This window comes from Oncorhynchus masou, chromosome 32, assembly GCF_036934945.1.
Source record: "Oncorhynchus masou masou isolate Uvic2021 chromosome 32, UVic_Omas_1.1, whole genome shotgun sequence".
NCBI lineage: Eukaryota > Metazoa > Chordata > Actinopteri > Salmoniformes > Salmonidae > Oncorhynchus > Oncorhynchus masou.
In genome coordinates, this window is record NC_088243.1 from 52,577,843 (window position 1) to 52,601,914 (window position 24,072).

Here is a 24,072-nt window from a genome sequence, read left to right on the forward strand (position 1 = left end):
TTATGGCCAAACAGTTTTATTTTTGTTTCATCAGACCAGAGGACATTTCTCCAAAAAAATACAATCTTTGTCCCCATGTGCAGTTGCAAACCGTAGTTTGGCTTTTTTATGGCGGATTTGGAGCAGTGTCTTCATCCTTGCTGAGCGGCCTTTCAGGTTATGTTGATAAAGGACCCGTTTTACTGTGGATATAGATACTTTTGGACCTGTTTCCTCTAGCAACTTCACAAGGTCCTTTGCTGTTGTACTGGGATTGATTTGCACTTTTCGCACCAAAGTACGTTAATCTCTAGGAGACAGAACGGGTCTCTTTCCTGAGCGGTATGACGGCTACGTGGTCCCATGGTGTTTATACTTGCATACTATTATTTGTACAGATGAACATGGTACCTTCAGGCGTTTGGAAATTGCTCCCAAGGATGAACCTGACTTGTGGAGGTTTCTGAGGTCTTGGCTGATTTCTCTTGATTTTCCCATGATGTCAAACAGAGGCACTGAGTTTGAAGGTAGGCCTTGAAATACATCCACAGGTACACCTCCAATTGACTCAAATGATGTCAATTAGCCTATCAGAAGCTTCTAAAGCCATGATATAATTTTCTGGAATTTTCCAAGCTGTTTAAAGGCACAGTCAACTTAGTGTATGTAAACTTCCGGAACAGCCGGTGCTCTGATACATGCTTCAGTGTTGCTTGCCTCGAACTGAGCATAAAAGGCATTTAGCTCATCTGGTAGGCTCGCGTCACTGGGCAGCTCGCAGCTGGGTTTCCCTTTGTAGTCCATAATAGTCCATAATAGTTTGCAAGCCCTACCCCATCCAACGAGAGTCAGAACCTATGTAGTACAATTCAATCTTAGTGTATTGACACTTTGCCTGTGTGATGGTTTGTCTGAGGGCATGACAGTGTCGGTTTTTTGTCCAGTTCTGGCATTTAGGTCGCCACAGACTAGTACATGTCCCTGGGTCTGGAAGTGGTTGATCTCCCCCTCTTGGATGCAGAAGCTGTCACCGTTAATGTATGGGGATTCTATTGGGGGGATGTAGATAACACACATGGCTAAATTCTTTGCTCCTGTTTTGATTAATTTAATAGAGTGGGTTAGGTCTGCTATATACCAAATGAACAGTCTGAGTCTGTTCCCTGTTTCACACCTGGTAGTTTGGTGGATGGGACTACCTACTCCCTGTAACCTAGAGGGCAACCTCTATACCATACAGACATTGTCATTCTTGTAGGATGACAATGTCTGTATTTTGGTGATCTGGGTTTCTGCTCTTTAGGCCAAAGACAGATGACCTCAGACCTTGTATATTCCAGCATGAGATAGTCAAAGCTTCGTGTTCCATAGTGTTCACTGTTGTTATCCGTGTGGTTTAGGCTCAGACCATTAGGTTTCAGCAGAGCATGCGGAGCATCTGGTGAATGGCTCTTAGGTTGCAGGATGGGGCTTGGGTGGGTGTATTAGTGGAGGTTCTCTCTTTCTCTTTCTCTCTCTCTCTCTCTCTCACACACACACACACACACACACACACACACACACACACACACACACACACACACACACATACACACACACACACATACACACACACACACACACACACACACACACACACACACACACACACACACACACACACACACACACACACACACACACACACACACTCTATACATTAGGGGGGCCATGACCAAGTCTCAGACAGTCATATCACTCCCACCCTGCCCTACGATCCCCCCAGGCCTGTTACATTAGAGCACTTGTCTCTGATCTCTCTCAGCACCCAGCAGTGTGTGTGTGTGTGTGTCAGGCTCACAGAGTGGTAGTAGGAGTCTCTGTCTGTCCACCCCTCCATCCCCCATCCATTCCCCAGCCTCGGTGTGTCTACAGTGGGGTGTAGTGTCTGTTAGCACCCAAGAGCGGCCCAACGCCCCTCTCCACCGTTCTCTCAGCTCCCCAGGCCACTTCAACGCCGATCCGCCAGTCTGAGCCAACTGGTGTGACAACCAGACACCAACCAACCAGCAAATACTAAGCCAAATCTTACATACAGTATGAATGTCTTCAAGCCAACCTTTTTCCCAGTGAGGTGAATTAGTGAAGGTCAATGTAAGGATCAGTTTATGAGAGAATGCTGTGTTAACATTCAAACCTGCTGGAATAGGTCTTTAATGTCTACCTTTATGTTCTATTCATGGAGATGGAGGAATTGTATTCCATACTTGGTGCAGTCAGTGAAACCCTCTCGGCCTAACGTTATGGAATGTGCTGTAATTTAATTCCAGCACCAAAACAATCTTTACTTTTTCTGCCACTTTCCTGGATGGCAACCAGTAGACACCAGGTGAAAACACTTCACTCCTCCACAGAGATGTGTAGCGCAGAGAGAGAAAGAGGAGAGAGAGAGAAAGAGAGAGAAAAGAGAGCGAAAGAGAGAGATACTTTTTTTTAGAGGAGGGAGTTTTGTTTTTAGATTCCTATAATCTTGGCAGTTCTCACAGCAGCTGCTGGTGCTGCTACAGGATGTGACAGTACCAGGCATGAATGAGCGGTGCCGTCCAACGCACACACACACACTTACATACACACAAACACGCACACACACCACCTAACTGCCGTCCAACACACACACACACACCGGCCCACAGCCGTCCAACACACACACACCCAGGCCCCAGTGCTGAGGTAGCTCAGGAGGGCCAGAGGAAATGGAAAGGGAGCTCTCATGGGAGTCTCGGAGTTCTGAATGAACAGGATGAAAAGAACCTTGTGCACGCAAGGACCGTATAAAAAAAAAGAGAATCCCCTCAAATAGTTGAGTAAAAGACCCCGAAGTTGCCCCTCGCTCTTCTTGAGAAGGTTTATGTTTTTGAGTGGACTTTAGGCGTACCCAAGTTGGTTTGTTTTGCTGATAGGAAAGATCCCTTGGGGTAGCCTAACCCGGTTCTATACACACCTTCTTACACATCTGTGTCTGGGGGGCCTGGGCATGTACAGTGTGCGTGTGGGTGCGTGCATGCATGTGCGTGGAGTGAAGTTGACACAGGGCCCCACTCACCGAGTCAGACAGCAGTTGACTCAGAGACAGGCTTAGTGTTAGTTAGGAGGAAGCAGGTCTCTGGTCTGCCTCTCTAATTCCATTTTATTTTCCATGGTTCATCTGGCTCACCTGCCCAAAGTCATTAGACCCTGTGTCACCAGCAGCAACAGAATGAATAGAATGTTTCATATGATAAACGAAGGTGTTTTATTTACAAGGTGCAGCAAAACATCAACGTGTGTTTGAATTCAACTGCAAATGAAACATACAGTACTGAATATTCTTGAATGGTGGAATTATAGTCGGTTAATTTAAATGATTTAACCAGCAAATAGGCTATGCAAGGCCCATGGATAGAATAACATGGAAATGTCATGAAAAATCGAGGGAATTATGAAAGGAAACTATGCTATGATTCCAATGAATTGAACTGCTTGTCCAGCATCAAGGCCATTGGAGCATGATTCAAACACGGACCCTCGTCCACTGCAGGCTATTTTCATTAGCAGAACGTTAGTATGTCTTACCAGATACCCAGGTCTGGCGACTAACTCCTCTGAATAAGTAATCCACAAAACAATGTACCTGTAGGAGAAACTATCATTTGTGTCTGTGATTATACACCACGACATCATGATCCAATGTGGGGTGTACTGCACACAAAATAACTGCACTATACTCCATTTGCACTCTGTTCCCCTCTCTACATTTAGATAGACGTATATTGATACTGTAGCTAAAACTGTATATTTGTTTATCCACTGCTCATTCTCTTACAGCTCTATGTTCACCGTACCTCGCCTGTAACTAGCAGCACCGTATCACCGTGTAAATGAACTTGGCGAATAAAGATTATTCTGATTCGGATATTTTTTTAAATAAAAAAGCTGTAGAGAAAAAAATAATGTGATCGTTGTCTGCCTCTCTCTCAGGTCCCCCGTGGGTGAGTCGTCAGGTGGAGGAGCGCCAGACAGCGAGGTTGGGGCAGACGGTGCGGCTGGCGTGCCCCGTAGAAGGTGACCCTCCTCCCCTGATCCTGTGGGTGAAGGACGGGCGTAACGTCCACCCGGGCTGGAGCCGCTACCGGGTGCTGAAACAGAGCCTGAAGATCAAAGAGGTGGAGCTGGGGGATGCGGGGGTGTACATGTGCCGTGTCACCAACGGCTTCGGAAGCATCACCCTCAACTACACCCTCATCATCATCGGTAGGGCCAAGGAGCGTCTGATGTCATCCCTAGTCAATGTCCACACACTTACATTTCATACACATCATGTAAACACACATTACATACACACATGCCTTATGCTCCAATTCTCTGTGACTCCTTTAATGAATATGTAGCTCTCTATATTCTTTCATACCGTAGCCAGTTAACTGAATAACTCCAAACCTGTCCCATATCAGACATACTCCCTGAAATGTTACTAAGACATGTCCATATAAAATGACGACAACATTTCCCCGGTACCTTGGTCTAGTAGTGTGACCTAGCCTTGATTCAACAGTCACAGTGCACATTAAGAGGGATTGTAATGCAGGAGGCCTACTGGCCCCACGTTAGCCCCTAGATGTGATTATATTTGACAGAACCGACATGACTGGCAGCCCTGGCGTTATTAAAAGAATATGGTTTCATTTACGTAACCGATGCAAAATGAAAACGTACAAGTGAGCATTGTAACAATGCCAATTTATGACTTGTTAGCATTACAGAACCCCAGCAGCTCTTCTGTCAGGTTTCATATCAAACCTCAGGAGAACAAAGGGAGGATTCTTTACCGGCTGCTCCTGTCACACTACACCCTGGTGCTTGTTTATAGTGCCGGTAATTTAATCCAGTGTTCAATTATTTTACACACACTGTCGGGGGTTTCACCCCCCTCTGACACAATGAGAAATTAATGTTGCGTGTGTGTGTCAGTGTGTGAGGTTGTGTGGTAAAAGAATGAACTCTGTCTGGAAGGTGGTTGGAGAGGGGGGTAGAGGGTTTTGGCAGTGTAGCTTTTGCGAAATACTTCTGGTTGAGATTGAGGAGGGATGGCTGCAGGGGGACTGTAGACCGGGCATTCTCTGCCAAAGCACTCGTCAAGGAGACCGCTGAAATAGACGTCCTGCCGCCTGCACCACTATAAATCTGCTCCGGTCCAGTGATGCTGAAAGACTGAGAAGTTGTGAGGAGCGTTGAGCGGGACGGAGCCCCCAGCCCTTCCTGTGCTGGCCTTGGTCGGCCTGATCCATGGGGCGGGTGAGGAGAGCAGCTGCAGTGTGTGTGTGTGTGTGTGTGTGTGTGTGTGTGTGTGTGAGTGTGTGAGTGTGTGTGTGTGTGTGTGTGTGTGTGTGTGTGTGTGTGTGTGTGTGTGTGTGTGTGTGTGTGTGTGTGTGTGTGTGTGTGTGTGTGTGTGTGTGTGTGTGTGTGTGTGTGTGTGTGTGTGTGTGTGGAGGATATAGAGGAGGAGGGAGGGTAATTACTCGGTTGATGACTGAGGTAACTGAACTGGCCCTGATCGACCTCCATGGACCTCGTCCTCTGTGTCCTCCTCGTTTTGTTGGAACTCTGAACAGGGCCTCCCCTCCCTCCAGCTTCCCTGCGTGGGGAGTGAAGGTAGCCTGCTGCTTTCCTGTTTGGTCCCCTGGAGTAATGTGGAACTGTGAGTTATAGTGGCCTTGCTCTCTCTGGGACTCACTGTGCTGAAGTCTTACTGAAGTCATTAACTAACAATAGCCCTAGAACAGCCCTGGAACAAAACGGGCTAAAATGTGTCATTTCAGTATGTGTTTAGCACAGAGGCTCAAGGCAATTTGTGAAGGATATGGGCTGATGGTTTATGATGGTTGTAAGTTTGTGACACAAAGCAAGGGATGTGACTTTGCCAAATTCAATCTGTTGAATTAAGTTTAAGCGGAGTATGAAAAAACTCGAGTGACCCCTCCTAGGCCCCTGGTTCCACTCAGGGCCTCCCCTGCAACAAAAAACACTGATCAGATCAGTGGCGTTCGCTGCCGTTTAAGATGAGGGAGAACCCACATTATTTTTTCATGAGCATGGCTTTATTTCTACTACATCATATTGAATGACTGTCATTCATATTCCATTCACCCAGTTCAATGTAACATCGATAGGTTTAGGCTATACCCATCATGAGGTTACTACAACGGGCCTACGAATCAAAGTTTACAATGTAGGTGCACATAGGTTGAGAGAAAAATATGAGGAAACAGACAGTGACACATTCAGTACTGCCTTGCACACTCTTGCCTGCATCTAGCTGATTCAGGTATGTTTATTCCCGATTCGGTTGCTTCCGTTTAAGAAAGATTTTTCAACAGAATCGACGGATTGATTTACACCCCTGATCACACGTAAACACAGTTCACTTTCATAACAGCCACATTGCATTCCTTCTCGCATCTATGCACTCCCTTCCTCTCACCTTTTCCTTCCACTTGTGGACTTCAATGAACAACACATCAGCTGTGTGTGAGCAGGCAAAGAAAAAAAAATCCATGCCAAATCATATGATAACCACTACACACAGCCTACATCGTTGTCACCATATTAGCTAAAGTAATGTCATAGCCAACAGAATGAAAGAAAGAAAGAAAGAAAGAAAGAGAGGGCTACCTAGTCAAATGTACAACTGCATTCAACTGAAATGTGTCTTCCGCATTTAACCCAACCCCTCTGAATCAGAAAGGTGCGGAGGGCTGCCTTATGCCTAAGTGACATCCACATCTTCATAGCTAATAGAACTAACGTGTTAGTAAACCCGCTACAATCATGGAGTAACGTTACAGTGTACAATCAGTAAACAGTTCAGTAAGCACTTTAGCAGTTACACCAGCAGGCTCCGGGGGCAATAAATTAGTAAAACAAAAGCTAACCTTGACTTGGAAGGGTTCCAGTGTTGTGTTGGATAGTCATAGCCAGCTAGCTAACTTAGCTTCCCTCTGTTTGAGTCAGGTGTTTGAGTAGGCTAAACTAGCTAGCTGCGTTTGGTAGCAAAGAAAAAAAGTATGAAATATAGCTATCTCTCTCTTGCTTTTCCTTCATTTTTGAAGAAGTTAATTTGTTCAAAATTGTTTAACTACTGTCTTTCTCTCTTTTTGAGTCAACTACTCACCGCATTGTATGCACTGCAGTGCTATATAGCTGTAGCTTTTTACATTTTTTAACCAGGCAAGTCAGTTAAGAACAAATTCTTATTTTCAATGACGGCCTGGGAACAGTGGGTTAACTGCCTGTTCAGGGGCAGAACGACAGATTTGTACCTTGTCAGCTCAGGGGTTTGAACTCACAACCTTTCGGTTACGAGTCCAACGCTCTAACCAGTAGGCTACCCTGCCGCCCCAGCTTGTGCTTTCAGTACTAGATTAATTCTCTGATCCTTTGATTGGGTGGATAACATGTCAGTTCATGCTGCAAGATCTCTGATAGTTTGGAGGACGTCCTCCGGAAGTTGTCATAATTACTGTGTAAGTCAATGGAAGGGGAGTGAGAACCATGAGCCTCCAAGGTTTTGTATTGAAGTCAATATTCCCAGAGGAGGACGGAAGCTAGCTGTTCTCCGGCTGCACCATGGTGCTATCTACAGAATGCTGTTGAGACTACTGTAGACCTTCATTGTAAAACAGTGTGTTTAAATAAATTATTTGGTCACGTGAATATGTTAGGTATAGTTTTATCTAAAAATGACAACTTTTTAAATGTTTTACTATTTGTATTTTTATGAAATTCACTGAGGAGAATGGTCCTCCCTTTCCTCCTCTATATGCAGATATACAGTATCAGTCAAAAGTTTGGACACCTACTCATTCATCAAGGGTTTTTCTTTATTTTTACTATTTCCTACATTGTACAATAATAGTGAAGACATCAAAACTACAAAATAACATATCTGGAATCGTGTAGTAACCAAAAACGTGTTAAACAAATCAAAATATATTTTAGATTTTAGATTCTTAAAAGTAGCCGCCCTTTGCCTTGATGACAACTTTGCACACTCTTGGCATTCTCTCAACCAGATTCATCCGTAATGCTTTCCAACAATCTTAAAGTAGTTCCCACATATGCTGAGCACTTGATGGCTGCTTTTCCTTCACTCTGCAGTCCAACTCATCCCAAACCATTTCAATTGGGTTGAGGTCGGTTGATTATGGAGGCCAGGTCGTCTGATGCAGCACTCCTTCACTCTCCTTCTTGGTCAAATAGACCTTACACAGCCTAGAGGTGTGTTGTGTCATTGTCCTGTTGAAAAACAAATGATTGTCCCACTAAGCCCAAACCAGACGGGATGGCGTATTGCTGCAGAATGCAGTGGTAGCCATGCTGGTTAAGTGTGCCTTGAATTCTAAATAAATTACTGACAGTGTCACCAGCAAAGCACCCCCACACCATCACACCTCCTCCTCCATGCTTCACGGTGGGAACCACACATGCAAAGATCATCCGTTCACCTACTCTGCGTCTCAGAGTGGCAGTTGCAACCAAAAATCTCAAATTTGGACTCCACCGGTCTAATGTCCATTCCTCATGTTTATTGGTCCAAGCAAGTCTCTTCTTATTATTGGTGTCCTTTAGTAGTGGTTTCTTTGTAGTAATTCGACCATGAAGGCCTGATTCACGCAGTCTCCTCTGAACAGTTGATGTGGAGATGTGTCTGTTACTTGAGCTGTTCTTGCCATGATATGGACTTGGTCTTTTACCAAATAGGGCTATCTTCTGTATACCACCCCTACCTTGTCACAACACAACTGATTGGCTCAAATGTATATAAAAAAGTATGTAGACAATTAACTTGCAAATCCGACTTGTAGGATAACGTTAGCCATCATTATCAAATTTTAACGTCACATAACAAGCAGTATCTACACAAACTTATGAGCTACGACCTAATTAAAGTTGCAATAAGTATGAGTATGTTGACAATTAACTTGCAAATCCGACTTGTAGGATAACGTTAGCCATCATTATCAAATCTTAACGTCACATAACCAGCAGTGTATAATCAGAACAATTTTCAGCTGTGCTAACATAATTGTTTTCTAATGATCAATTAGCCTTTTTAAAATGATACACTTGGATTAGCTAACATGCCATTGGAACACAGGAGTGATGGTTGCTGATAATGGGCCTCTGTACACCTATGTACAGTGCCTTGCGAAAGTATTCGGCCCCCTTGAACTTTGCGACCTTTTGCCACATTTCAGGCTTCAAACATAAAGATATAAAACTGTATTTTTTTGTGAAGAATCAACAACAAGTGGGACACAATCATGAAGTGGAACGACATTTATTGGATATTTCAAACTTTTTTAACAAATCAAAAACTGAAAAATTGGGCGTGCAAAATTATTCAGCCCCTTTACTTTCAGTGCAGCAAACTCTCTCCAGAAGTTCAGTGAGGATCTCTGAATGATCCAATGTTGACCTAAATGACTAATGATGATAAATACAATCCACCTGTGTGTAATCAAGTCTCCGTATAAATGCACCTGCACTGTGATAGTCTCAGAGGTCCGTTAAAAGCGCAGAGAGCATCATGAAGAACAAGGAACACACCAGGCAGGTCCGAGATACTGTTGTGAAGAAGTTTAAAGCCTGATTTGGATACAAAAATATTTCCCAAGCTTTAAACATCCCAAGGAGCACTGTACAAGCGATAATATTGAAATGGGAGGAGTATCAGACCACTGCAAATCTACCAAGACCTTGCCGTTCCTCTAAACTTTCAGCTCATACAAGGAGAAGACTGATCAGAGATGCAGCCAAGAGGCCCATGATCACTCTGGATGAACTGCAGAGATCTACAGCTGAGGTGGGAGACTCTGTCCATAGGACAACAATCAGTCGTATATTGCACAAATCTGGCCTTTATGGAAGAGTGGCAAGAAGAAAGCCATTTCTTAAAGATATCCATAAAAAGTGTTGTTTAAAGTTTGCCACAAGCCACCTGGGAGACACACCAAACATGTGGAAGAAGGTGCTCTGGTAAGATGAAACCAAAATTGAACTTTTTGGCAACAATGCAAAACGTTATGTTTGGATTAAAAGCAACACAGCTCATCACCCTGAACACACCATACCCACTGTCAAACATGGTGGTGGCAGCATCATGGTTTGGGCCTGCTTGTCTTCAGCAGGGACAGGGAAGATGGTTCAAATTGATGGGAAGATGGATGGAGCCAAATACAGGACCATTCTGGAATAAAACCTGATGGAGTCTGCAAAAGACCTGAGACTGGGATGGAGATTTGTCTTCCAACAAGACAATGATCCAAAACATAAAGCAACATCTACAATGGAATGGTTCAAAAAGAAACATATCCAGGTGTTAGAATGGCCAAGTCAAAGTCCAGACCTGAATCCAATCAAGAATCTGTGGAAAGAACTGAAAACTGCTGTTCACAAATGCTCTCCATCCAACCTCACTGAGCTCGAGCTGTTTTGCAAGGAGGAATGGGAAAAAATTTCAGTCTCTCAATGTGCAAAACTGATAGAGACATACCCCAAGCGACTTACAGCTGTAATCGCAGCAAAAGGTGGCGCTACAAAGTATTAACTTAAGGGGGCTGAATAATTTTGCACGCCCAATTTTCAGTTTTTTATTTGTTAAAAAAGTTTGAAATATCCAATAAATGTTGTTCCACTTCTTGATTGTGTCCCACTTGTTGTTGATTCTTCACAAAAAATACAGTTTTATATCTTTATGTTGGAAGCCTGAAATGTGGCAAAAGGTCGCAAAGTTCAAGGGGGCCGAATACTTTCGCAAGGCACTGTAGATAGTCCATTAAAAGAAATCAGCCGTTCCCAGTGACATTAGTCTTTTACAACATTAACAATGTCTACACTGTATTTCCGATCAATTTGATGTTATTTTAATGGACACTTTTTTAATTTTCTTTCAAAAACAAGGACATTTCTAAGTGACTCCAATCTTTTGAACGGTAAAGTATGTAGACAATTAACTTGCAAATCCGACTTGCAAAGAAAAAGCCATATCTCAGAATGGCCAATAAAAAGAAAACATTAAGATGGGCGAAAGGACACAGACACTGGACAGAGGAACTCTGCCTAGAAGGCAAGCATCCCGGAGTCGCCTCTTCACTGTTGATGTTGAGACTGGTGTTTTGCGGGTACTATTAGCCTTTTAAACTGATAAACTTGGATTAGCTAACACAGCGTGCCATTGGAACACAGGAGTGATGGTTGCTGATAATGGGCCTCTTTATGCCTATGTAGATATAACATAAAAAATCTGTCGTTTCCAGTTACAATAGTCATTTACAATATAAGAATGTCTACACTGTATATCTGATCAATTTGATGTTATTTGAATGGATACATTTTTTAATTTTCTTTCAAAAACAAGGACATTTCTGAGTGACCCCAAACCTTTGAACGGTAGTGTATAAAAAATATATATATAATTACTCGCTGGCCGGATTGGATCCCGTCCCTGGGGAAAACGAACTCAATATACTTGAAAATTACTCAAACCAAATCGAAACTGTGTAGAAATGATAATGGGCCTACATTCATACAGTTTCTTGACTGTGTCCAGCTCACTAAAACAACCAGAATGACAGCTAGGACAGTCAGGAAGCATCGAAAACCCCCAAAACAATGGATTCTATTTTCATAAAATGTTGATGGCAAGGAAATATAACACGTTTTCAGTGTGACCCTCCGGACCTCGCTGAAGACAAAATAAGTTTTAACAACCTATGAAATAACACAATGGAGTCATGTAGTAACTAGGGATGCACTGATGAGACATTTTTGGCCGATACCGATATCGAATATTTCCTTGCAAAAAATAAATTATAACAATAACCGATATTTTACATTTTAGCGGCCTTTTAAGCATTCTAGTACAGTTAAATAGTTAACACACACACATTGACGCAGGAGTCTAAGGCACTGCATCTTAGTGCAAGAGGCGTCACTACAGTCCCTGGTCCGAATCCAGGCTGTATCACATCTGGTCGTGATTGGGAGTCCCATAGGGCAGTGCACAAGTGGCGCTTCGTCGTCTGGGTTTGGCCGGGGTAGGCCGTCATTGTAAATAAGAATTTGTTTTTAAATGACTTGCTTAGTTAAATAAAAAATAAATAATACACTAACCAAAAAGTTATTTTGTTGGCATTTACGTATGTCCCCATTACCAGTAAAACTAAATCAAACCCTATTTCTATTTCTTTCACTTACTTGCTGTGCTTTTTCGTTGTTCAGTCGTTTCATTCTCAACCAGGTTTTCATCATGTCAAGCAGTGAAGTTTCAGCTCTGTCTGTCCGTGGCCTCTCTTCCTCTGTGCGCATTGTCACTGTGTCCGTTTCCTTCTTGTCCAGCTGTGTATGTAACATTTCATGTAAACCATGTTTCTTGTCTGCATCGAAGTAGCGGCCTTGTACTTAGCATCGAGCATAGTGGCAACACCGTAAAGAGACTCAGAGAGAATACCACCGAATCGCTTGTTCACAGCCTCGAGTACTTTTGTAAGTTAACCCCACTGTCTGTGTCGGCAGTTATGTTGAGCAGGTGTTTCAATGCCTTGACAGATGGTATCACGTCTGCTGCAGACACCGTTGATTAGCTTATTTCTCGAGTCAGTTGTTCGAATGGCGCTAGGAGTGTGTTCATGTTCTCAAATGGCAGCAGTGGTATGAAATCCAGCACATTCTTGAGCATGCAATACGGCTTTCCTCAGTACGAAATCCTCGTGGAACCCACTGTGCTGTCTGACTCAGCATGCTCTCGGGGCTGACATCGCTGGTCCGAATGTCAGGCGTGACGCCCATTGCAAGTAGGATAATAAATTCCACTATTTTACCGTTATAGGATTTTTCCTTTAAGTTGTCTCGCTGAAATGTTCTTACTCTTTCAAATCACTCCTCAACTTGAACTTCAAATCACATTTCATTGGTCACGTACACGTGTTTAGCAGATGTTATTGCGGGTGTAGCGAAATGCTTGTGTTTCTAGCTCCGACAGTGTAGTGATATCTAACGGTTTCACAACATATACCCCAAATACACGTACATCTAAGTAAGGAATGGATTAAGAATATATATATACATGTATGTCAGAGCGGCATTGCACTGAGATACAGTGGCATAGTATAGAGTGCAGTATATACATATGAGATGGGTGTATTATTTCATAGTTTTTTTTATCTTCACTATTATTCTACATTGTCATTTTTTATAATATTTTATATTCAAACCACCCGCAGGCTGGATTGGACCCCCTCGTATGTTTGATACCCCTAATTTAAGGTTACGGACGACCTAGAATTAGCTTGACCCGAGTTACTGCCTGAGGACACAGACGGCTTCATCAACAATATTAATGTGTGTTGTGTGAAAAAAATACCCGGTTTGATGAACTAGTAGGTTAATTGCCCAGCCAAGCATATACAAGTAGTAGAGTCATTTTGGTTGTGAACGGCATTATCGAAAACCTTTGTACTTGGCTGTCCCCATGTTACAGGCCCTCCCAGTCAACACCACCTCATAACATGAGGTGGTGTTTATAAGGATTGCCTGCTGCAGTTGTTCGAGAGATGTCCAGTTTGCAACCGAACATGCAACATAGAAAAGACCAGCAAGGGAACTCTCAGCATCACGTAGATATGCCCCCACTGTGAGCTTTCCTATCAATGGAATCAGGTTGGTGAAATTTGACCTGTTCGAAGGTCAAAACAGTTTCGAGTTTTGTCCCAATTCAACTTCATAATCTAGCCTGTTGGAACCAACCTGGTCGCTGCGTTTACCATTCTATTTCACTTCCGATATCATAATATCATAATATCATGATATTGGAAGTGAAATAGAAAGGTGAATGCAGTGATCAGTTTGGTTCCAACAGGCTAACCATAACAACCATTAATAACGTAATCAGTGCTCTGTGTGTGTGACCGACCAGTATCTTTGAGGGGCCAGGAGCTGATCTGCACTGCCATGCCCATCAATGGGGCACTGGCAAAGGCCTCACCTCTTCCCTGCTCACCAACCATCGTGATGGGGAGACCATAATTAGGTAGGTTTAGTCTGACCTGTTCAAACTTCAACGTAGTACCTGTTTGTTCGTCAGATATTACCTATCCTAACTACCACTGTTAATAGAACAGTGACTGTGTTCACAGAAACATGTATGGAGCCAACACATGGAGGCTTGCAAGATGATGTGATGTCCAGACTGACAGACGGGCTTGAAACTGATGTCTGTAAATGTAGAGAAACCTGGCACTTGGCATAAAATTCTTACTAGACACAACTTTGACTTGTATTGTCTTTTGTATTATTGAATTGAATGGTATCCGTCAATATGGGGAGGGAGAGGTACAGGATCTGCATCAGCTGGGAATGACAATGAAAGGTGCACATTGTTATATTAGCTGAACACTGCTACTATTGTATTATGTAAATGGTTGTTTATTCAGCAATTGCATTCTCATATTACTCTGTGGGCTACTGACCTATTCAAAGCTTTCTCTTACATCTCACCATACATCTATCTGCCTGTAGTTATTGAACTCAACGTGCAGGAGGTTTGTTAGTTGTAGTTGAGTGGGGGAAAACAGCTGAAATGGTGTCCCTTGAGAGGGCAAAAATGAAATATATGTTAGGAGAAGTTCAATATTATCATAAGGAGACATATATAGGCGGAGGAAGTCGAAGAGAGGGAGGAAGAGGGTGAGCTTGAGAGGGGAAAAAGTTTGGGGAAAAGGAAGATGGTTTGTCAAAGAAGAATGGTAGAACGTGTAAGCAGAATGAGTCGAATTCCGGATCGAGGTCTGGAGGAGAAATGGAATTGAGGGCGAATTATCGGAGGTAGCAGGTGTGGTGAAATCCTCAGAGGATAAAGATGAGTGTGACATTTTTGTAGAAGGTAGACGCCTGCCTTTTGTGATTTCAGGGTGGGTGAAAACAATTGGGTGCTATGGAATCAGTGAAGGTAACCTGAAGTGGTTTTGTGTTAATTGGGACAAGAGATGTGACTTGTTTTGCTCACGAGCAAATTGAAAGGAGTGATCACTGTGGTCGCGGTGAAAGTGGACCAACTGAAGGGGAATATTCCCAGTGTTTGTGATGCTTGTAATTTGGTGTGACACAGAAAGGGTGGCGTGAGTGGTGAAACAGAAGAGTCATTGTCTGTTCTTTTGAGTTTTGATGTTGAGTCCCTGCCCGAAAAATTCATGTTAGGATATTTCAGTTATCCCGTACGAGCTTATGTGCCAAATACATTACGTTGTTACAGGTGTCAAGCTTATGGGAATGTGGCAGCAATGTGCAGGATGGAGGTTCCAAGGTGTGAGAAGTGTGCAGAAGGGAGACAAACAAATGTGTAGTATTGGGGAAAGAAGCGGTATGTGTTAATTGTAGGGGTGCCCGTAGGGTTGGGAATCTGAACTGTCCGCTGCGAGAGAAGCAGGTTGAGGTTACCAGGGTTAGAGTAAGGCAGAGGGTGTCGTATGCTGAAGCAGTGAAGAAAGTTGAAGAAGATGGTTCTAGGGGGAGTCGTGTGTGTGTGTACTAGATCTGTATCAGTACAGATGGAAAGGCCAAAGAGTGATATGCGATTTGGCTATTTAGCATTCATAGCAATGGTTATCAACTGTACTGCAGGGATGAAACTTAAGTTGCAGAAAATAGAGGTAGTGGTGGCAACTGCAGAGAAATATTTGGGTGGACAAGATTTGACATCAGAAGACTTACAGGGTGTGTTGATTGGTGGTGTCCCGTCCTTTCAGACTGTTGGCCTGAGGTAGGACTCGATAGGTTTAAATAGTGGAGTAGGGAGGTGGGTTTTTAATGAGTGTAGGGTTAGATGGTAGGGTATTTGTTGATTAACTTTTTCAAGCAAGGCATAAGGGAGTTCTATTTCAGTATAGTTGGTGGCAGCAATGCAACATTTATTGGATGCCAACCGCTGTTAAACCTCATCGAAGAAGGGGAAATGGCTGTAGGCAAGGTTCTGACAGATAGGTGTGTCTTGGTGGTGACACGGGCACACCCAAGAAACAACCACATCAAGCCACACCTCTAAGCCAACTCATGTTTGGCTTCTGTCATGGCCGCCAGTATTTCTTGAGGAGCAAGCCAAAGAACGAGTCTAAATCAGTGTGTGCACTTCCCATTTAAGTATTCAACACAGAGGTACACTACATGACCAAAAGTAAAAATCGTGGGCGATTATATGGAGTTGGTTCCCCCTTTGCTGCTTTAACAGCCTCCACTCTTCTAGGAAGGCTTTCCACTAGATGTTGCTGTGGGGACTTGCTTCCATTTAGCCACGAGCATTAGTGAGGTCGGGCACTGACGTTGGGCGATTAGGCCTGGCTCGCTGTGGGCTTTCCAATTCATCCCAAAGGTGTTCGATGGGGTTCAAATCAAAGTTTGTCACGTGCCCCGAATACAACAGGTGTAGACCTTACAGTGAAATGCTTACTTACAAGCACTAACCAACAGTGCAATTGTTAAGTAAAAAGTAGGCATTAGGTAAACAATAGATAAGTAAAGAAATACAAAATAAAAAGAACAGTAAAATGACAGTGAAAATAACAGTAGCGAGGCTATATACAGGTGGTACAGAGTCAATGTGCGGGGGGGCACCAGTTAGTCGGGCTAATTGGGGTAAAATGTACATGTAGGTATAGTTAAAGTGGCTATGCCTAGACGATAAACAGGGAGTAGCAGCAGTGTAAAAGAGGGGGTTGGCAGGTGGCGGGACACCTGTTCAGGAGTCTTATGGTTGAGGTTAGGGCTCTGTGCAGGCCAGTCAAGTCCTTCCACCAATCTCGACAAACCATTTCTGTATGGATCTTGCTATGTGCATGGGGATCATTGTTCTGCTGAAACAGGAAAGGTCCTTCCCCAAACTGTTGCCACAAAGATGGAAGCACAGAATCGTCTAGAAGGTTATTGTATGCTGTAGCGTTAAGATTTCCCTTCACTGGAACTAAGGGGCCTAGCCTGAACCATGAAAAACAGCCCCAGACCGTTATTCCTCCACCAAACTTTACAGTTGCCACTATGCACTCAGGCAGGTAGCGTTGTCCTGGCATCTGCCAAACCCAGATGTATCTGTCGGACCTCAAGATGGTGAATTGGGATTCATCACTCCAGAGAACACGTTTCCACTGCTCCAGAGTCCAATGGCGGCTAGCTTTACACCACTCCAGCTGACGTGGTGATCTTAGGCTTGTGTGCAGCTGCTCAGCCTTGGAAACCCATTTAATGAAGCTCCCGACAAACAATTATTGTGCTGACGTTGCTTCCAGAGGCAGTTTGTGGCTGAGCCGCTGTTGCTCTTAGACGTTGTCACTTCACAATAATGTCACTTACAGTAGACCGGGGCAGCTCTAGCTGGGCAGAACTTTTATGAACTGACTTGTTGGAAACCTATTACAGTGCCATGTTGAAAGTCACTGAGCTCTTCAGTAAGGCCATTCTATTGCCAATGTTTGTCTATGGAGATTGAATGGCTGTGTGCTCAATTCTATGCACCTATCAGCAACGGGTGTGGCTGAAATAGCCGAATCCACTAATTTGAAGGGATGTCTTCATACATTTGTATATAGTGTATTTGGTGACATTCAATAGCACTTGTTGTCAACATGTCTCCAATCTTATCAACTCCTCCTCATAGCAAGCACGGGCAGAGAGGCAAGTCTAACCTCAAGTTCCGATCCTTTTTGTTAATGACTGCTGCAATCCTGCAACACACTGAGTAGAGCATACTTGTCATAAAAATTTAATTTTATCCCTGTAGCTGATATTCTGTTCTTGGCTCTTGATGCCTCGGTGTGGTAATTTGGCTGTAAACCCGAGTGAGGTAACAGTAATTTTAAAACTATTTTTTAACACATAGACCACAGTTCTCACTGAAGTACTTTTTCTTTGTGCCTTTCTGCACACAAGTGTAAATAGAAACATGTTTTTCCCACAATAGTGGCAGCAGGAAATTACCCCATAGGTATTAGTTGTTCTCTTGACTTGCATTTTTGCAGCTGCATGATATGTTTTAATGACATCATAAACACAGGTCCAATCTCACACTGCTGGGTAAGTACTGCTGGGTTGTTGCTGCTGTGTAATGTGCTGCTCCTTTGCAAAAACTAGGATTTACAATGTCTCCCTCTTTACCTCCATGGTAGTAAACGTGTTATTTTGTCAGGGGATGTTTGAAATATTTGGAAGCTGTCAGAGTTCAGGAGAGGTAAAGCTTGACCCTGACCTCTTGTGACCTCCCACCACTCACTCTGGATATCCTGTCCGGCAGGGGGACAAATCCTTCATCACTCCATTTCCCTCCCTAGTCCCCAGTGTCCCACTCACAGCACCCAGGCCCCATAGCCCCTCCATCTCCCCCAGGGCCTGGCTGGCTGTACCCCTACCACTGGCTGCACCCCTATTCCTAGCTGTAGCCTACCACTTGGCTGCGCCCCTGGCTGTAGCATTGGTGGTCCCTTTGTCTGCAGGAATACAGTCCCCTGCTGTGTAACACTGTTGTTTTAGGGCCAGGCCTCATGGAGCCAACATTGTTAATGCTCAGCACTAGTGCCTCGCTTGGGAATTCTGCAGGAAAGGACTGAAGCTCTCCCTCGACAGTTGTAAATAAGGGATGGAGTCCGTAACAGTTGTTGCCCCAGTTCTGGGTCACATACCATACCAATACAAGAGGCAACGGAAGTCTACCAGACCCACTGAAACAGAAATGGAAGAGCAGTCATGTATAGTTCGATACTAGGCAGATTAGTCTATTTGGCTTGCATGACCTTGCTGTTCTATATATGCCCTGTGTAAATGTTGACTCTAAACAACCACACATGGTAGGAGAGAGAGAGGCATTCTATTCTATGACTATGAGACTGTGGATTCTGGTCAGACAGGAGGCGAGTGTGGTCTGACAGTCGGTCAGTGAGTTAGGGCTGAAGGTTTTCTAGAGGGCCTGGTGGAGCAGCTCCAGCCCCAGACCTTTTGTTCTTTGTTTGCAGGCGGTGAGGTACATGTGTTGCAGTTTAGCCCACGCCTCCCTCACCTAAATGGATAATTGTATCGAAATTATACTGGCAGGCCCAGCTCTAGAATGCTGTACGAGACGGACGGACAGCAGGGGGGGCAGGCAGGCTGGGGCGGGGGGTTCAGCCTGCTGCGGCCTCAGTGGAGTTTGTCAGAAATGCAGGCACACTTTGGGTTGTGCCATGTTAAAGGAAAAAAGGGGGGTTAGTTGCCAGGAGTCACAGCCACCAGTGTTAATAAATTACTCTGTGTGGTTAAAACTGAAAACACCCTCCACCAGTTTCCTCCCTCCACCTAACTGACCATACTCCTGGAAATAGAGTGACTCAACAATTACCACCACAAACCCCTATCCGTTGCCTTTTAATTCCACGTCTTTTCTCTCTTTTCCCTCTCTGTTCTTTCCAAGCCAGGCAATATTTGAAGCGAGAATGATTTACACATATTTTTCCAGGCAGCTCCCTGTTTCTTGTCTCTCTTAACGGCCCGTGAACTATCGGTGAGGTAAGATTTGTGAGTTGTTAACATGTTGAGAGATAAAAAGCTCTTGACAGTGAGTAGTGGTTTCAATGATACAGTTGAAACTGGAGGCGTTACATTAACTCATCCGAACAGTGAAATATGCGTGTGAGGGATTGAGTCGCCCCTTTGATCATGTTTCCACCGACGTGACAATGATCTAATTTCTAATTGTGATTACTGCTCGTGTAACACCGAACCCCACGACAACCCGACCCACCCGGGCCTCCTAGAACATGTTTGTTTTTTTCCTCATTCATTGTAGGGAAGTTGAGGCAAGTTCAAAGCACAAACACATATGGACACAAATGAATCCATGCTTGTGAGTAGTGGAAGAAAGGCCTTGTGTTGGGGGGGGGAAGATTAAAGGATGTTTGATGAAATTGAAACCATTCGGTCTCATATGAAATTAAGCTGAACAAAGAGAGAGACAGAGAGAGAGTTCTCCGTTGTAAATAAGTGTGGGCAGCAGGACAAGCAGTGAGGAAGTCAGTTCTGTCTAGACTTTGAGACCTAGGGCAAGGGCAAATGCCATAGGGAGGTTAGGGTTAAAGATAGTGCCAGGATGTGGGTGAGGTTTAGGTTAAGTATGTAAATATGTTAAAGGTTAATAGTAAGGCTCGGAGAGGGTTTGGCTGAGAGCCAGAAGGGTTCATGGTCAAGGTTAACATTAATTAGTATTGGTCAAAACAATACCACATTTTAATTGCAATTTGCAATACAAGGAATTTTCATTGTGCAATTCTTTCAAAAGATCAGCTTTAATATTGCAGATTGTGGCTTCTATCAATGTAATTGTCTGCATCATTTCCAATCTCTCATATATAATATTTGAAATATATATATTTTTAAAATATATTTTCCTTCTTTATTATTGTCCACTAACCCTACTAACCCGAGGTGGCAGGTAGCCTAGTGGTTAGAGCGTTGGACTAGTAACCAAAAGGCTGCAAGATCAAATCCCTGAGCTAACAAGGAAAATATCTGTCATTCTGCCCCTGAACAAGGCAGTTAACCCACTGTTCCTAGACCATCATTGAAAATAAAAATGTGTTCTTAACTGAATTGCCCAGTTAAATAAAGTTTTTTTTTAAACTCCCCTTATTGGAGTGATCAAACAATAATTAGGCTTATACATACTACATACATTTCACAGAAAATATATTTTACATTAGTTATCTTTTTGTTTGTTTTAGTCCCAGTCTTCAGATTCCCTCCAATCTATCTCTGAAGACCACCCAGTTTTAATTTCTAGCTGCCATACATTTTCCCACTGTGCTGTGATGTTTCACAAAAATGCTGAACCTTTCTATTCTCATAGTTCCTACAGATTGTAAATTAAAGATAAATAACTTTGCTGGTGTATTAGATTATTGATCGATTGACTATGATTTATCAAATCACCCAGCAGTGCTATATGGAAAGTTGGCTCCAAGTAAATGTTGAATTTTTCTGAACCTGCCAAAAACAAGCTACATATGGGCAGTACCAAAACAAGTGATCTGATGATTCTGTCTCTTTACAGCAAAATCTGCCGAGCTGGGATGGTTGTATCCCCCATATATATAACATTCTATTGGTTGCAAGAATTTTTTATAATTTAAATTGAAAAACTCTTATGTTTTGAATCCGGCATCGTTTTGTGAATCAGTTCGTAAACCATGTGCCATGGAATCGTTACTAGAGGTCGACCGATTATGGTTTTTCAATGCCGAAACCGATTATTGGAGGACCAAAAAAAGCCGATGCCGATTAATCTGACAATTTGTTTTATGTATTTATTTGAAATAATGACAATTACAACAATACTGAATGAACACTTATTTTAACTTAATATCAATCAATAAAATCAATTTAGCCTCAAATAAATAATGAAATATGTTCAATTTGGTTTAAATAATGCAAAAACAAAGTGTTGAAGAAGAATGTAAAAGTGCAATATGTGCCATGCAAGAAAGCTAACGTTTAAGTTCCTTGCTCAGAACATGAGAACATATGAAAGCTGGTGGTTCCTTTTAACATGAGTCTTCAATATTCCCAGGTAAGAAGTTTTAGGTTGTAGTTATTATAGGAGTTATAGGACTATTTCTCTCTATACCATTTGTATTTCATTAACCTTTGACTATTGGATGTTCTTATAGGCACTTTAGTATTGCCAGTGTAACAGTATAGCTTCCGTCCCTCTCCTCGCTCCTACCTGGACTCGAACCAGGAACACAACGACAACAGCCACCCACCAAGCAGCGTTACCCATGCAGAGCAAGGGAAACAACTACTCCAAGTCTCAGAGCGAGTGACGTTTGAAACGCTATTAGTGCACACCCCGCTAACTAGCTAGCCATTTCACATCGATTACAAGAGCCTAATCTCGGGAGTTGATAGGCTTGAAGTCATAAACAGCTGCTGGCAAATGCACGAAAGTGCTGTTTGAATGAATGCTTACAAGCCTGCTGGTGCCTGCCATCGCTCAGTCAGACTGCTCTATCAAATCATAGACTTAGTTATAACATGATGACACATAGAAATACGAGCCTTCAGTCATTAATATGGTCGAATCCGGAAACTATCATCTCGAAAACAAGACGTTTATTCTTTCAGTGAAATACGGAACCGTTCCGTATTTTATCTAACGGGTGGCATCCATAAGTCTAAATATTCCTGATACATTGCACAACCTTCAATGTTATGTCATAATTATGTAAAATTCTGGCAAATTAGGTGGCCCAAACTGTTGCATATACACTGACTCTGCGTGCAATGAACGCAAGAGAGGTGACACAATTTCACCTGGTTAATATTGCCTGCTAACCTGGATTTCTTTTAGCTAAATATGCAGGTTTAAAAATATATACTTCTGTGTATTGATTTTAAGAAAGGCATTGATGTTTATGGTTAGGTACACATTGGAGCAACGATACGCACCGCATCAATTATATGCAACGCAGGATACGCTAGATAAACTAGTAATTTCATCAACCATGTGTAGTTAACTAGTGATTATGATTGATTGATTTGATTGATTATTATAAGATAAGTTTAATGCTAGCTAGCAACTTACCTTTGCTTACTGCATTCGTGTAACAGGCAGTCTCCTCGTGGAGTGCAATGAGAGGCAGGTGGTTAGAGCGTTGGACTAGTTAACTGTAAGGTTGCAAGATTGAATCCCCCCGAGCTGACAAGGTAAAATTCAGTCATTCTGCCCCTGAGCGAGGCAGTTAACCCACCGTTCCTTGGCCGTCATTGAAAACAAGAATGTGTTCTTAACTGACTTTCCTAGTTTAATAAAGATTAAATAAAGGTGTAAAAAAATAATAATAATAAATAATCGGCCAAATCGGTGTCCAAAAATACTGATTTCCGATTGTTATGAAAACTTGAAACCGGCCCTAATTAATCGGCTATTCCGATTAATCGGTCGACCTCTAAACAGTACATCGAAAATCTCCTCCCAACTATTTTGCAAACTGTACTGTGCAACTGTCATTTTTTGAGTCCTTAAATGAAACTGGTATACTTTTTTATTTATCACAATTTTCTTTAGCCAATTTTAGTCTTTAATGCAGAGCCTCTTTCCACTTGCCTCCTCTATCTTTGCGGTAACGTATAATATTTGTTGAAATATTTGTTCTGTCTTTTCTGGTGGATTAAATTGAAATTGCAACCAGCTTTCTATTGCTTGTTTTAAAAATGGCGATGTTTTGGAGATTATTTCATTTTCAAGTAACCGAAAGTGAGAGGTTGTAATCTGAATGAAGGGGAAAAGGCCATTTTTTAACCCTGTGTGAACCATTCTTACTAATCTGCTAGAGAACCAGTTCGGATTTAAGTATATTTTTTTGTATGATTGAAGCCTTTAGTGAGAGTTCCAATGCTTTAATATGTAATCATTTCTGCCCTCCAAATTCATATTCATCATAAAACCAGGCTCATTTAATTTTGTTTGCCTTGCCTTTCCAAATAAAGTGGAATATTTTTTGCTCATATAATAAAAAAAACAAGTCGTTAAGTGTAGGCGGGGCCATGAGTAAATAAACAGGGATATGACAAAATAATGAATCATGGTGATTTTTCCACAAATAGATCGGTGTTGTTCTTTCCATGGTAGCACAATCTTATTTTATTTGGCTAACTTTCTATTATAATGAATTGTAGTGAGATAATTTCTTTCTTTCAGAATATGAATGCCGAGTATGTCCACTTCACCGTCGGACCATTTAATTGATAAATACTGCACGATAATGTAAAAGTTCCTTCTTTTTTTTGTGGATCTAGTACAATAATATGTAATATGTAATATGTAATATGGTGCACTTATCATTGTGCGACCATAAATATGCTCTCTGTACCAAAGACACCCTTACACTCTTATCTGTTTTCATTTAATGTTAGTGAGAACAGCTCAGAACAGATGCTGTCCAGATCCATAATAATTCTACTTACAAGTGTAGCGTTTCAGCTTAAAGTCAACATTACTCCAATATAACT

The 24,072-nt window shown here is 42.6% G+C and overlaps 1 protein-coding gene across 1 annotated transcript in view; it reads left to right on the top strand.

Annotated features, from left to right (window-relative positions):
* The window catches only part of LOC135526181 (fibroblast growth factor receptor-like 1), a 65,500-nt gene that overhangs the window by 30,868 nt on the left and 10,560 nt on the right, over positions 1 to 24,072 (top strand). Inside the window, exon 3 of the mRNA XM_064954330.1 lies at positions 3,976 to 4,248. Coding sequence (XP_064810402.1) covers positions 3,976 to 4,248 — 273 coding nt within the window. The remainder of the gene's footprint in view (positions 1 to 3,975; positions 4,249 to 24,072) is intronic.